The 15,944-nt window shown below is 52.1% G+C and overlaps 1 protein-coding gene across 2 annotated transcripts in view; it reads left to right on the forward strand.

Annotated features, from left to right (window-relative positions):
• Positions 1–15,944, forward strand: part of ADAMTS2 (ADAM metallopeptidase with thrombospondin type 1 motif 2) — a 246,926-nt gene that overhangs the window by 195,100 nt on the left and 35,882 nt on the right. For both annotated transcript variants that reach the window (XM_033853695.2, XM_033853696.2), the window contains 5 exons: positions 997–1,153; positions 6,049–6,154; positions 6,797–6,940; positions 7,299–7,431; positions 8,047–8,160. In XM_033853695.2, the coding sequence (XP_033709586.1) occupies positions 997–1,153; positions 6,049–6,154; positions 6,797–6,940; positions 7,299–7,431; positions 8,047–8,160 (654 nt within the window). The remainder of the gene's footprint in view (positions 1–996; positions 1,154–6,048; positions 6,155–6,796; positions 6,941–7,298; positions 7,432–8,046; positions 8,161–15,944) is intronic.

The following is a 15,944-nucleotide window of genomic DNA, read 5'->3' on the forward strand; positions in this document are numbered from 1 at the left end:
GAACGTGCCCAGTACTCTCTGCCTAGAGGGAACCACTTTGATGGTGGGAGTATGTGGTGAGAGCAGAAACTGGAGTGTCTGCTGTGAGGATTGTGGAGAGAAAAGGGATGAGTGCAGCTTATAGGAGACTTGATTTTGAGATGATACAGTGTATGTTTTATTTGTGGAGGAAGTTTAGGGCAGTGGATTGAATATAAACTTTGGTTTCAGGCTTCCTAGCTGTGTAACCTGGGGCAAGTTACTTGACCTCTCTGAGCCTCAGTTTCTTGCCTCTTCGGGTGGTTGTGAAGACTGAATGAGAGAGTGAATGCCAATGCCATGGTGCAGATCAGGCTGCAGTGCTGCCAGTTTAGCAGCCAGCCTTGGCTAGTAGGTATGTGTCATGACACAAAATGGAATGTGGTTGCTCCCAGTGGCTTCCTGTCCGTGGATCCTGAGGGAATTATCCCTGTGCTCCTGTTCCTTATGTGGCTCCTTTGCTGTATCTGCTGCAAGGTTTTTCCCTCCCTTGTGTCGTTTTCTGCAAATAGCTTCTATCAAGGGGAAAGCGCAGGTCTCTGGGCTTGTAGTCATACTGGGAGTTCTGTCTCCCCTGTCCTGGAGCCTGCCAGAACGTAAGCTCTTCAGGGTGACCGAGGTTCATTGCATTTGCCTCCTGGCCAGGGCCTGCACAGAGCAGGGGCTGAATAGGATGCAGGGGCCCTGGAGGTGGGGTGGGCTGAATGGACTCTTTGAGGCTTTAGACGGCCTCAGAGCTTGGCTCCCACGTCTCACGTGAAATTGTGCAGTGACTTTGTGTGGAAACTCGTGCAGGTATGTGGAAAGGCCGGGGAGCCTTTCCATCCACTCAGGAGCATGGAGCGAAGTGGGAGGGGGTCTTGAGAACGGACTGGGCTTAGCGCCACCTGGCCCAGGTCCCCGGTAGATGGGGTCTGCTCAGCTCCCATCAGGACCACCAGACGCCAACCCCTCTGTTTGTCTCTCCTGCCCCTGCAGTCCCTGAGCCTCATTGAGATTGGGAACCCCTCTCAGAGTCTGGAGAACGTTTGCCGCTGGGCCTACCTCCAGCAGAAGCCAGACTCCGGCCACGATGAGTACCATGATCATGCCATATTCCTCACACGGCAGGACTTCGGGCCTTCAGGCATGCAAGGTGAGCCCCTGGCCCTGCGAGGGCCCCCTGGCAACTGTGGCCCGGGCTGGGAAGGGTGTCTGGGCAAGCGGGCCTGTGTCGAGGGGGAAGGGTAAGTGCTAGTGACCTCCTAGCTCTTGCAAACCACCAGGAACTCTGACCTTTCCCCCAGGAAACTGCATCTCTGGGAGGGACAGAGAGGACCAAAGGTAGTGAAATGGGCAGAGTCTGGGGCTGGCAGCCTCAACCCAGACAGGATCTGAGGCTGGGTTTCAGAGTTTTTTGCTTCCTCCAGCTTTCACAAAACAAATTTGAATAAATTTTCAATCTTTAACAGTTAAGAAACTTTACTTAAAAATCCAAACTGTATAAAACAGATCTAAAAGAAAAAATTGAAGGTCTACGATCATCGTTGAAGATTTTCACACATAGCAAGGCCGCACACCACACTGTGACGGATCTCTTGCAGTGAATGTTGAGTGAAATAAGCCAGTCAGAGAAGAATATATACTTATGATTCCATTTATTTCAAGTTTGGAAGTGAGCAAAATGAATCTGTGGTGTTAACAGTCAGGAGTGGTCAGGAGGGAGGGAGTCGCTGTTGGAAGAAAGAAGAGGCTTCTGCAGTGTGGGGACAGTTTTATTTCTTGATCAGGGAGGTGGCTACACAGGTGTGATCACTTTGTGATAATTCACTAGTTGTGTCCTTATGATTTGTGCATTCTTATGGCGTATATTATACTTCAAAAGAAAGAGCTTTAACGACCTATATAAAAATGTATATTCAGGGGAGTGGACCCTGTTTCACTTCACCCCCATCCTCTACAGATAGTCGTTTTTATTAGTTTCTAGTTGATCATTCCAGTGATCCTTTTTTTTTTTTTTTTCCGGTACGCGGGCCTCTCACTGTTGTGGTCTCTCCCATTGCGGAGCACAGGCTCCGGACACGCAGGCCTAGCGGCCATGGCTCACAGGCCCAGCCGCTCTGCGGCATGTGGGATCCTCCCGGACTGGGGCACGAACCTGTGTCCCCTGCATCGGCAGGCGGACTCTGAACCACTGTGCCATCAGGGAAGCCCCAGTGATCCTTTTTATAAAAATAAGCATATTTATCTGATATAGGTGCTGATTCCTTCCAGCACTTTCTTCCATGACTTATTTCATATGCACCGCTCTGCTCTCTTAACCTGCAGCTTCTCTCTGCCAACCACTTGTCATATTCACGTAAATAGAAAGACTTCTTAAGTGACCCCTGATCAGAGCTAGGATTAGTTCATGTTAACAGAACACCTCTGAGGCACTACTGTTGCCCCCTTTGCCGTGCAGATCAGCACCACAGTGGGAAGCAGGTGGGAACAGAGGGTGTGACCCCAGATCCCACCAAGCACAGAATACGGCTCCTAGTTGGTGTGGGTGCCTCCCCACTGGGAGGGGGCTGCTAGCTCCCCTTCAAGCCCTACACCAGTGTGGCCAGCTGACAGACAGAGCACCCTGTCTGCCCTTGGTCCAAGTGAGAGCTCTAATAGGGAGCAGAATTGTTCCATAGGAGAGAAGCCAATACAACCTTTGTATTAAGTGACCTCATTCTTCATTTAAAAATGTGAAAGGATAGCCAAGGATTACCAGACATGAAAAAAACGATAGGATGAAAAGGATGGACCAAGATGCAAAATAAAATTATAAAACTGACGCCAGAGGAAACAGATAATTTAAAGAAGGGAAAAGTACAGTTTATAAAGTAATATCCCCAGAATGAGGGACTATATCTGTAAACCCAGAACAGATTGCAAGGAAGAATTAGAGAACAAAGGGTTTTCATTAAATTAAAGATTTGACGGTGTCGACTAAAAAATTAAATGCCCAACCTAAAGGCTGAGTCACAGAAATTTTTAGGACTTCAAGCCCGGGAGGCAGCATCTCAAGTAACCCTGAGAGAACTGCTTCGAGGAGGCGAGGGGGTAGCTAGGATACACAGGAGTTTTGCACCAAAGGGCAGGTAATAAGAACAAAAGATTACTGTTAATTAAAGAATACTAGAAACCTCAAGTTAAGGCGTTTACTGCTTTTCTGTGTATGGGAAAATGCAAGAGTCTGGGCTCACTGAAGTCATTCCTTTGATATGCACCTCAGCTATCTGGAGCCAGTATCCTGTGTTTTCATATCCAGAGTTTCCTCAGGGCTCACCGTGGGGATTGGCTGAAGTCTGATGGCTGCTAGAAGACAGGTATTCTTTGCCTCAGGGTTCACCAGCTCACTGGTGGTGGCTGCAATCGCTGATTACTGTGACATCCTTTGTGGCAGGCAATATTCCATTTCTCAGTGGGTAAAATAGAAAATTCAAAAGCTGAAATAAAAAGTCTACGGATCGGGCTTCCCTGGTGGCGCAGTGGTTGAGAGTCCACCTGCCGATGCAGGGGACACGGGTTCGTGCCCCGGTCTGGGAAGATCCCACATGCCACGGAGCGGCTGCGCCCGTGAGCCATGGCCTCTGAGCCTGCGCGTCAGGAACCTGTGCTCCGCAACGGGAGACGCCACAACAGTGAGAGGCCCGCGTACTGCAAAAAAAAAAAAAAAAAAAAAAAAAAAAGTCAACGGATCCAAAAAGATTAAAATATGAGAGAAAAGTTGATGTAGAGGCTCAATCCAGGAAATACAATATCTATCTAAAAAGATTTCCAAAAAGAAAATAACAGCAGAATAAAATAAGAGGGAAGGATATAAAGCAAATAATACAGATACATTTTCAAGTCTTCAGATCCTAAAAGTTCATGTAACGCTAATGTAGGTGAATGAGAAATACTCATACTGAGGCACATATTCATGTGCAAGCTTTGCATGCAAAGGACAAAGAGAAGACCACAAAGGTTTGCTCTGGCGCTGATTGGAGAACAATCATCTCAAAATCTACAGAGCAAAGAATGCTTTACGACATAGATTTTCCTGTTTATTAGAAGGGAAAAAGACAATACGATGCTTTTACAGACAAGTCTGAAACCAGCACTCCCCCCTCACACTTCCTTCCCTTCTGTGCTTTTCTCTGGGAGCACGTTGCCTGGGACCTCCCTGTGGGGTCTCAGAAGAGTGAGACTGAGTCGGGGGTGTTGACTTAAAAAAGAATATATTCACAACGTGAGAGTTGCGAGTTAAGTTTTATTGGGGGCAAAATGAGGACTGCAGCCCGGGAGGACAGCGTTTCAGAAAACTCTGAGAAACTGCTCCAAGGAGGCGAGGGGAGGAGCTAGGATATAGAGGAGTTTTGCAACAAAGAGCAGGTAATTGGGAACATCAAAAGATTGTTGTTAAATAAAGAGAACCAGAGATCTCAAGGTAAGGAATTTAGCGCTTTTCTATGTATGGGAAGATGCAAGAGTCTGGGCTCACTAAAGTCATTCCTTTGATATGCACCTTAGCTATCTGGGGCCAGTATTTTTGAGTTTCCTCAGCGCTCACAGCAGGGAGTGGCTGCAGTCTGATGGCTGCTAGATGGCAGGTATTCTTTTCAGCCCTGAGTTTCCTCAGGCCTCACCAGTTCATGTTGGAGGGCTGCAATCATTGGTGACTGTGACATCCTTTGTTTATTAATATGGCAGGAAATATTCCATTTATAAATATTCCATTTATCAGAGGACAGGATGGCTTCTCACTTGGTGGGCCACTAGGACGCCCAGGCTTCTAAACAGAGGCCCCCTCTGGCACACAGAGGTCTGTATGTACTTCTGTATCTTGTCCAGGGGCAAGTGGCTAGGCCCTGTTCTCTGGATTTCCTCCATTTTGGGTGGGGTCATCATGTACTCCCATCACCCTCCCCATCCCCATGGGTGAGAATGTTGTCTTGTAAGGCTTCCCTGGGGACATCTTAAGACACCCCATGATCAGGCTCAGCCTAGTCAAGGGGGGTCATTCTTCCACGAACCAGCCATGACACAGGGAGGCCTTCCTGGCCTTCCTGCCTGGGTGGTTCAGGCTCATTCCTCAGCCCTGCCCTCATTCCCTGTCAGGCTCCATTCCCGACTTCTTCCTTGGACCACACACTCTAATTGGGCTGGCAAAACCCACTGTGTCTCCTTACTGTTACCTGTGAATTCAGTGGCTCTTCAGAAGCCCTTGAAGGGGTGGGGTGGGCCCACAGGGCTGCTGGAGGGCCCGTGGCATCTCATGTCGGGGGTTGGCCTGCTGCAGCTGCTCCTCCCCATTCTCCATCTTGCCCAGGACAGACCCCTGGACCCCTCAGCAGGAATGTGGCTCATAATCTCCTCAGTCAGAGTGCAGAGTTGCCGGGCCAAGGGCTCCGAGGGCCCCGTCGTCTGTGGCTGGTCTGCCCCCCAATCCACGCAGCCAGTCCCCTCTACATGACTCAGCAGGGCAGCGTAGCACCTTGGCTATCCTTGCCTGACCTGCCCCGGAACAGCTCAGGGCCACCCTCACTGTAGCCTTCTGTGCACTATGGAAATCCATCCAGTTGAGGACCCAGAGAAGGACCTATGGACCATGAGGGAGCCAGGGAAGGTCCCGAGGGAGTGGGCTCAGGGTATGGTGCCGGGCACCGGGGCCAGGGTTCCTGCAGCACCAGGGGCAGGTGTGGAGACAATGTGCTACCCAGGGGCCAGAAGGCCACCCAGCCAAGCGGGGGGAGGAGCGCGGGAGGTGGCCTGAAAGGGAATAGCGGGAAGGAGGTGGCAGAAAGCCTTAGCAGGTGAGACCTGGGCTCGGGAAACTGAGCTTGCTGCGGTGTGGCCACAGACGGGCAGGGCCGAGGCCCGCTGCCCTGGGGGAGGGGACAGGTCATCTCCTGAGCCGTGCCAGCCACGGGGGCAGTTGGCTCTGCTCATTCGCTCTGGGGGTGTTGGGGTCAGGGCCCCCAGATTTGGGCAGGACTCCGAGCCTGGGACCTGGAGCCACCCTTTGTCCCCTTCCAGGCTATGCTCCTGTCACTGGGATGTGCCACCCCGTCCGCAGCTGCACCCTGAACCACGAGGACGGCTTCTCCTCAGCGTTCGTGGTGGCCCATGAGACTGGCCACGTGTAAGTGGACTCACCATCCTTGTTGTCTGAGGAAGGTCGGGGTTCAAAGGGCCCCGCTTCTCCTCTGTGCCCTGAGAGGGAGAGGCCCTGTATGAAAAGCCCTTGGGATGTGATGTCCTGTCTCCGTGCTGCACAGGACGAGCTGGAGGCCACTTTCTGCTGAAGGCCCCAGGCAGGAGCTAGGGGCTTTCCACCCATCATGCCATTCAAGCACCTGGGCAGGGTGGGGTTCTTCTTACCCCATTTTACAGATGTGTAACTGAGGCTCCGAGGGAGCCTTCCCCAGGAGCACAGAGCTGGAGTTGGGGAAGTTACTCCGCCTGGGTGTGCATGCCGCTGGGTGTGTAGAGAGGGCTGTGGCTGCCTCTGCCTCCACCGCATTCTCATGTAACAGTGCTCTGCCTTGGGGACAGGATACCTGAGGGGGCTGCTGCTGGATGCTGTCACCTCAGAGTGCCCCTGACTTTAAAGTTAGCTGGTAGCAAATGGGTACCACCTTGCTCAGGGCAGACCAAGCCAACTAAGGTGGGGGGGCAGCTCGGGGAGGTTAGGGGTGCCCTCTGAGCATTAGGGTGGGGTGGAGCTGACAGGTGAGTGCGGCCAGGTGAGGGTCCAGTGAGGCTGCCTTGTCTTCCCGCACAGGCTGGGCATGGAGCATGATGGGCAGGGCAACCGCTGCGGCGATGAGGTGCGGTTGGGCAGCATCATGGCGCCCCTGGTGCAGGCAGCCTTCCATCGCTTCCACTGGTCCCGCTGCAGCCAGCAGGAGCTGAGCCGCTACCTGCAGTGAGTACCACCTGTATCTCCCAAAGACGAACCCGAAGTGCCGGTCTCAGCGCCTCCAGCCTGAGGTGCAAGGAAGGGGAGAGGGGGACAGCAGTACGGGACGGGGGTATCCCATTGTTGGGGGCTAGGTTTTGGATGGAAAGTGGTTATGACAGCTGCACCTTTAATGGACGCCTGGTCCTGGGTAGCTTATGCCAAAGAAAACAGGTGCAGCAGGGAAACTGAGGCAGCACAGCCTAGGGCTGGGGTGTGCAGGCAGGCCCACCCCCGAGGCTCCATGAGGGGCCTCAGTTGCCTCCTGGGCTGGATGGCCAGTCCTGTTGAAGGCAGCTTGTGGCACCCATGTGTCCCCTCCCAGCTCCTATGACTGCCTGCGGGATGACCCCTTCACCCACGACTGGCCAGCGCTGCCCCAGCTCCCGGGGCTGCACTACTCCATGAACGAACAGTGCCGCTTTGACTTCGGCCTTGGCTACATGATGTGTACCGCGGTGAGTGTCGGAGCCCACGACACCTCCGAGGGTTGGGCGGGGGGAGTCTGCCCCAGATCGGCCTGGCTTCCTGGGAGGCGGCTGGTGTTGGGTGGCTCCCTGGCACAGAGTGGAGCAGCCCTCCAAAACAGCAGCCTCTCCCTCCATACCCACTGGTCTTTCCCCAGTCTGCACCCAGTGCCCTCCTGGCTGGCCCAGACATGGCTTTAGGAGGGATTGAGGCAGTGGAGTGTTCAGCAGGTGAACAGTGGGTGCTCATGGGACCCTGCAATGACCGCCCCTCCTGCCTGGGCCAGAGGAAGGCCACCAAGCCTTCATGCCAAGCACACTTGTGCCCAGCTTTCTGTCCAGGCTCCGTGAGAGGTGCAGCCACCAAGGTCTGGAGGCCGGGGAGGCCAAGCAGCCTGCAAAGATGTGAAGCATCGTACTGTCTGCTCGAGGTCCTCACAGCCCCAGAATCACACAGAGCTCAGGGCACCACACAGGCCTGTCATGGGTGGACAAGTCATTTCTGGCTCTGCAGCAGTGCAAGAGGACCCTGGGCGACAGGGCGGCACCCCTGGAGGGTCCCTGAAGTGGGAGGTGGCCTGGCTAGCTGCTGATGCTCTCTTCTAGTTCCGGACCTTTGACCCTTGCAAGCAGCTGTGGTGCAGCCACCCTGACAACCCTTACTTTTGCAAGACGAAGAAGGGGCCTCCCCTGGATGGGACCATGTGTGCACCTGGCAAGGTGAGTTGGGGCAGAGGGCAGGCACTGTGACATGCACAGATCTCCAGGGACAGGCCCTGCAGGGCCCTCGGAGTGGGGCCAGGGGTCTTCTCAGGGGACCCCTTCCTCATTTCTAACAACCCCACCCTCCACAGCTTCTGCCCCATGCACTCTTTCTTCTACGGGAGGGAACCTGGTGTCTCAGAGTTCCTCAATGTGCTTCAAGCCCCACTGCAGGAATCCCCTCCTCTGAGGACCAGTTTCAGGGTTCCAGCAGCCTTCCATCTCCCCCTGCACACTATGGGTGACTGGGTCACCTCCTCTTGAGGCCAATATTGGCCAACATTCTGGTGACCACGGGATCCTCAGGCCCAGCATCAGGCTTGGCCTTTCTATCCTCTGGCGCCTTGGTGTTTGGTCCCTGGTGGGCAGACTTGTCCCTGGAGGTAGCTGGATGGCCACCCACCAGCGCCTGCCTGCTGCCCCAGGCCCTCTTCCCACCTTCCCACCTCCTACTTCCAAAGCAGCAGAACAAAGGGCTTCTCCTTCCAGTCCAGACTCGGGCCTGATTCTCATTGGTTCAGATGAAATCGCACTCCCACTCCTCCGCCAAGCACTTGCTAGGGGGCTGGCTTATGCAGGTGAGCCTAAGCCTAATCCAGGAGGATTCAGCCCAGGGAAGACACGCAGACACAGCAGCACCCAGTGAGGCCCAGGAGAGGACTCCAGCACATGTCCCCCAGAGTCAGGCCTAGAAAGGCACCCAAACCCCCTGAGCCTGAGGTTCCTACACCGCAGGTCTTAAATTCTGCTTTATTTTAGAAGCCCTGGCAGAGCTCCTTAAAGTTATGGATTTCCAGGTCCACCCTGAAGATTTTGATTGGGGATGAGGACTGAGAATTGTTTTGTTTGGTTCTTTATTTGTAAAATTATGGTAAAGTTCGCATAACTTAAAATTCATCACTTTAACCACTTTCAGTGGCTTTTAGTACCTTCACAATGTTGTGCAACCATCACCACTATCTAGTTTCCAAAACTTTTCATCACGCCAAAGAGAGACTTCATTAAGCAGTGGCTCCCCATTTCTCTCCTCTCTCCAGCTCCTGGCAACCACTAATCTGCTTTCTCTGTCTATGGGTTTGCTTATTTTGGAATTTCATGTAAGTGGAATGATACAATATGTGCCTTTTGTGTCTGGCCTTTTTCACTTAGCATAATAACTTCAAGGTTCATCTGTGTTGGAGCAGATATCAGTGCTTCATTCCTTTTTGGGGCCAAATAACATTCCACTGTATGGATAGACCACATTTGTTTATTGTTTGATGGACATTTGGGTTTTTTCCACCTCTTGGTGTTTGTGAATAGTGCTGCTAATGAACATTCATGCGTATGTTTCTTAGAAGACATGGGAAACGGTATTTTTAAGAGATGCCCCAGGTGATTTAGCTGTGCCCCTAGACTTAATGAACTGTCAGAAGTTGGAAATGAAATGTTGTTAGAAATACTCCAGGGACTTAGTAATGCCAGAACTGACCTCTTAGCCCTGCTCCCCACAGGAGCTCGAGGGAGGGAACGGGGCCCCCAAACATTTGCTATAACCCCAGTGGGGAGCCCAGTAAGTGCTAAACTGATGAATGAGACTAGCTCAGCATGGCCTCCTTCCCCGGTCTGCCCCTCCAAGTCCAGCCCTGGGTGGAGAGAAGGAGTGGGAGCAGACCCTGCACAGTGTGCTCGCCCAGGGGTGTGTGTGGCTGGTCTTCACCCACAGGACCACTGACCACTACAAAATGTGGGCCAGAGAGTGCCTGACCGCCAGCTGATTGGCCCACTTCTCCTGGGCGGGGTTGGGGGTGGGCGTGGGGTCTGGTGAGGAAGGTGGGCAGATGTGGCCAAAGTACCCTTTCTCACAGAAAACACTGACTCAGTGACGACCTTTCACTCTTTTTGGTGGTAGGACCCTTAGTTCATTTAGCCCAGTAAAAACCCCATCATTTTATGTATTAAAAAACAGTCTTGTGCTGATTGAGGGGGTGGAGATGGGGCTTAGCTCAGCCTGCCCTCGTGCACAAGGAGCATAGGTAGAAAGCTGACCTAGGTGAGGGATTCCTGGTGTGTGTGTGGAGTGGGGCTGGAGGGGCAAAGGGAGAGAGGAGGATGGGAAGGGGGAGAGAGGAGGACGGGAAGGGCACCTCCCGGGGGGCCTATCAGAATCCTCTGCCTCTATGAGTTTCTTATTGCAACGTAATCTTATATTTGGAAAGCAATCATCCTTTGTCTCTCCCTTTCCTGCAAGAACAGCCACAGGGCCCAGGAGAGAGGAGAGGCAGAAGGGAGCAGGGGGAAAGTCTAGGCAGGTTGGAGAAATAGCAGGTCATCTCAGGGACCAGGGCTTTGCCAAGCTCAGCTGTCCCTTTCCGTCCCTCTCTGCCCCCATTGCAAGACCCCTGGCAGGGGGTCACACAGCACTCAGGCTCTGCCTGGGGTCCTCATGTCCACAGTGGGTCATCCCAAGCGCATTCTCCCCTCTTGGCCTCCAGCACTGGATTATATCCCTGCTTACTCACAGTTTCCTACACCCACCATTTCCCAGAGACAGAACAATGTATCTGTATTCCATCCGCAGAGATGACCTGGGGAGAAGGAACAAAACTACAGACGAGCCAACTCCACTGCCTGCCCCTCAGTTGGATGGCTTTTTCATTGTCTGCCTGTGTTCCCACAATGGGGTGTGAAGGGTGCAGAGTGCATGTGTTGGTGAGATCAAGTGGAGAGGGATGAGGGCCAGTGGGCACACGGCTTTCTCATGGAATCAGGAGTTGTGGGCAGGCGTGTTTGGCTGAGAGGGGAGAGGTGAGCTCGTTGCTCTTGGACATAGATGTGGGCAGCGGACCTGAGGATTAGACTGATTAGTCACCTCAGCTTCATATCCATCCATCCATCCATGTGTCAGGCTCCCTCTGCCTCCATCAGACCTCGCTGTCTGTGGGGGTTGGCCACGAACGTGACGAGGCAGCCATGACATGGTGGTGAGGAACGGGTTGGGGAGGGGCCTGTCGGGAGCTCAGAGAGGCTTTCTGGTCAGCGGCCCCAGCCAAATCTCAAAGGGTGGAGAGACGTGGGACCAGTGCTTCAGGCGGGGGGACCTCATTGGGCGGGAGCATGATGAGGACGGCTGGGGAGGGTGGATGAGAGGAGCATGATGTTTTAAAATATAATGTGTCAGTAGAAAAGTTGAGGTACAGTAGGGCCAACAGATCAAAACAATTGCCATTGACAAGATAGTGTGTTCCTCACAAATCCCAAAGGGAGGGGCCACACCACACCGTGGCGGGGGGGCGGGGGGGGGCTGTCGGGCACACAGGGAAGCATCAGGATCAGTTGGAGAGCAGAGGGCGGCAGGAACTTCAGTTTCTGCAGAAAGGAATGGCAAGGCAAGGTAAGCAGGCTTAGGTTTGGCTGCTGTGAATAATTTCAGTGCGCTCTGGGCCATAGGGGCTGCCCCTAGTTGTCTGGTACCTGACTGGCCCTGGAGTGATTAGGATGGAGGATGGTGGCCTGGAATTTAGGAGCCCTGATGAAGGAGGTGGCTCTGTGCGCTCTGGATTGATTGGTTTGCACTTGAAAATTGCACTTGTGGATGAGTTGTTTACTATTTCTAGGAACTGGCTAACCCTGGGAGGGACGGTGCCCCCAGGGTCAGCAAGGCCCGGAAGTTGAAGCATCAGAATCCAGAAAACAAAAGACCCGATTAACACACACGGCTCCGCAGGAGACTGGGTGATGGTGGGAGAGAGGGAAGGACTGATTGAACTGATGATGGCTGTTCCTGAGCCTGCTTCATCACCTGCCCTGTCCAGGGTGCTGGGGACATGGCTCAGATCTGCTCTCAGACAGGTGCACCCTGTGGCCACACAGTGTATGCCCTGGATACCCTGGAGGCAGGGTCAGGCCAAGCACAGAGGGTCCCCCCAGGTGCCTCTACCCTGCAGGCCAGGCTTGTGGGCTCACCTTGCCCTCCTTGCCTGAGCCAGGGTCAGGGTCATGGGCGGGGTGCAGATCCAGCTGGGTCAGGATGGCTCCTGCGTCAGTGTGTCTTGTCAGGGAAGAGTCCTTCACGTGTCTCACATTCACCAGCAGTGTCTTGGGGAAGCAACGCCCACCCTAAGTTTTCATGAATTCAGAAGGACTGTTTCAGAAACATGTGCCACGGTGCTTATCCAGAGTGCAGAGGCCCTGTGATGCCCCATGTTTTGCTGCATAGTCGAGAACTGGCAGGCAGGCCTAGCAACAGGGACAGCGCATGGGCTGGGCATGGGAGTTTAAGCCCTGGGTCCTCCCTCCTCATTGTGTGACCTTGAGCCATCCTTTACCCCTCGGGTGAGTCACCTAAGTGTCCAACTCAGTTATCCTCACATCCCAGGCTCCTGGCACATGGTACCAGCTTGGGACATGCTGGCGGGTGGAGAACGGAAACCCAGGATCACAGTGGTTCAGAAATGCTAAATGTGCACTTCCTGAAAAGAACAGTCTGCCTTTCAGGCTTTCAGACCAACCTGGCAGTGTTCCCAGCCCTGCTTAGGTACACCAGCGCTCTCCGTACCAGAGGCAGCCCTGGTCAGGATTGTCCATGGGTACGTGTGGGCTCTGAATTCACTCATGACATGTGACTTTGTGCTTTTAAATGTTTAAACCTCTCTATTGGATGAAATATTTGTAGGCATTTAAACATACGTTTATAAAGCATTTTAATAATATTAAACATGTTTCTTTTATAATAACACTGAGGCATCAGAGTATAAAATTGTTCATTTGGGATAATTGCACTCTTTTAAATGCTCATCATCATCCAGGAGTAAATAAACCAAATATTAGAGGGACAGCTTCTGCATGGTGGAATTAAGGGTGATTTTCCTGTCTTTCTGCTTTGCCTTGTTTTCATATTTTCTACAGTGCATGTGTGTTGCCTCTGTGCGTTTGGTTGGACCCAAGTCTGCGGAGGAGGTGATCCATCACACCATAGGCCTGTGGAGTGTCCTGAGTTGTCCCATGCCCAGCTCCCCATTTACAAACTGGGGACCAATTTGTTCAGTGGGGAAAGGGGGACCACTATGTGGCCTCCGCCATCCCTCCGGCCCTTGGTTCCCATGCCCACCAGTGATTTAGAGGCTGGACCCCGTCACAACCTTCAGAGGTGCCAGGACCCTTCCCATCCTCTCTGTCTTAGTCGATGGGGGCTGCTATAACAAAAAGCCAGAGACTAGGGTGGCTTAAACAACAGACACTTATTCCTTACAGTTCTGGAGGCTGGAAATCCGAGATCAGGGTGTCGGCGTGGTCGGATTCTGGTGAGGGTTGCAGACTGCCATCTTCTCTCCCTGTCCTTACAATTTGGAGAGGGAAATCATCTCTCTCTTGTCTTCTTTTAAAGGCACTAATCTCATTCATGAGGACTCCATCCTAATCACCTCCCAAAGGCGCCACATTCTAATACCATCACTTTGGGTTTAGGCTTCAACATGTGAATTTTGGGGCACACAAATATTCAGTCCACAGCATTCCCCTGCCTGGGCCCTCCTCCTTTCCTTCCAGCCCTCCCCTTGCTCCACCAGCTGAGGGGGACACTAACAAGAATTTCTGTGGGTCTTTCCCTTCCCTGGTTGAGTGAGGGGAGCTCTGAGGTGAGAGATGAGGTAACTGTGGCCCGGGAAGGATGTGAACAGCATCACTGGTGACCTGGAGCCAGGCCTGCCGGACCCCAGGTAGCTCATGACTGTGCTTGTTGGCCATGTGCCCGGGTGCCCAATCTGGTGGTGGTGGAGCTCTTGATCACTTGCCCAGAGCCCGGGAAGGAGAATCCAGGGAATGGCAGCCTCTGCAGAGCCTCCTGTGGGCTCAGACTGGTGCAAAGGCAGGCCTGGTTGGGAGGAGTGAGAGGCCTGTGTAAGGAAGAAGAGGCAAGGTGGGCTCCCAAGCAGAGAGGTGCACAGATCTAGGGAGACAAGAGCCGAGAACCAGGAGGGATACATGGGAGCAACGTGGGCATGGAGACGGGAGCTTGGCTGCCCTGGAAATGGGCTCTGAGACAGAGATCTGATGGCAAGGTGTTTCCTGCGGAGCATGCTCAGTATCAACACCTGCAGAGAGAGAGAGTCATTGAACAGTGGTGTGGTCAACATAGGTTCAGCCTACCCTGCCCGGCGCTCCGGGCTGGCCTTTCAGAGTGGTCCCCCACCTTGACCTCTGGCCGTGGCTGTCCCCAGGAAAAGGGCATGACTCCGGGCTAGGCAGCTGTCTTTGGCTGAGGGCATCTCCTATAAAGGGATTCAACTGTCAGCCATGAGCAACAAGCAGCTCTCCACGGCTGGGGGAGTGAGCGTCTCTGTTCTGCAGGGGGATCCCTGCATTACTGCAGGGGTGGGGAAGGAAATGGAGCTAGGGCTTCTTTCGCAGAGGAGCTCCCAAAGGCAGCGTGGTCTGTTCAGAGAGCAGTCAGTGCTCCCGTACCTGGTGTGGCAGTGGGAGATGGAGCAGGGTTGGTGTGTAGGAGCCAGGCCACAGGGCTAGTCTAAATCCTGCAGCAGTGGGGAACCCCAGAAGGTTTTGAGAAGGGAGCAGAGATGGGTTTACCATAAAGCTGACGATGTATGAGCTTCAGGGCCCCATACTTGCATAAGCCCCTTCCAGGGCCCTGGGACAGGTCTCGCAATGTGTTCACATGGTCATATCTTTTCACTGACCATAATCAATTAGGATCACTCCTCCTTCCCCTCTGATACATTTCTCCTGTTGACATTAGAGGGGCCGTGGGTGTTTTGTGGCTTTGGCTAAGGATAAATTGGATTTGGGGTATATTTATTGGTTTATTTACATGGTTTTTAGTACCTTATGTGTACGGTTAGGTTGTTGTTTCTATACAGGTGTAAGAATAGCTTCTAGAAATACTCTTACGGCCTCTGTGCCAACTCACCCAGGGTTGTTGCAGAATATGTGCTGTGTTTAGCACAGTCTCCTCAATTGATTGGAGAAAAGGGGCCTCACATATACTAGAGGTTGTGATTACTTCTATCTTTGCAATAGTTTGTTTTCTTTTAGGGTTTGTCTTGTAGATGGGACACTAACACAGATCCACCTTGGATACTTCTTTGGAAATGCTAAGTTTAATAAGATGGTTCGTTTATTTAAAAACTGTCCAGACCTCCAAACATACACATTACAAAACACAAGGAGCACTAAAAATAATTTTCAAAGTCCAGGAGAGAAACCTGAATGCAGATGGGATGCAAAATGTTTATTCAAAATGTTGATAAAGCTGTTACTAGTTTAACTGCAATTTTGAAAGTTGTTTCAGAATGCTTCAATAAAGTAAGGGAGAAACGACAGACTTCTGATTTAGATATATGTATAAAGATACCTTCTTTTACCATTTTCAAATATATTTATTAAAGAAAATTCAGATAAAAATCAGTAGAAAATAAATAGAAGTTTAAAGTGAGTAAAGAAATCAGTAGCAATAAATCTGACTTCAAAAATTTAATTATAACGAAATAAGTTTTCAGATCAAACTAAAGCATTCATTAGGAGGAAGAGATAAATATCAAAGCGAAATAAGTAACAGGCTCTTGAAGCATTTAACAATGCAGTTAATGAAGAGGAGGGAATCAGATGAACACATTGGAAAAGCATTTAAATTTCTTTCTGATTTTGACATGAAATGTTGACAACATCAAAGGCAATGTAAAGCTCAGAATATTGCCCCTACAATAAGAATGTTGACAGCAACAGTTACTGAGTTGCTAATCCAAAAA

This window comes from Tursiops truncatus, chromosome 3 (genome assembly GCF_011762595.2).
Source record: "Tursiops truncatus isolate mTurTru1 chromosome 3, mTurTru1.mat.Y, whole genome shotgun sequence".
In the NCBI taxonomy this organism is placed as follows: domain Eukaryota; kingdom Metazoa; phylum Chordata; class Mammalia; order Artiodactyla; family Delphinidae; genus Tursiops; species Tursiops truncatus.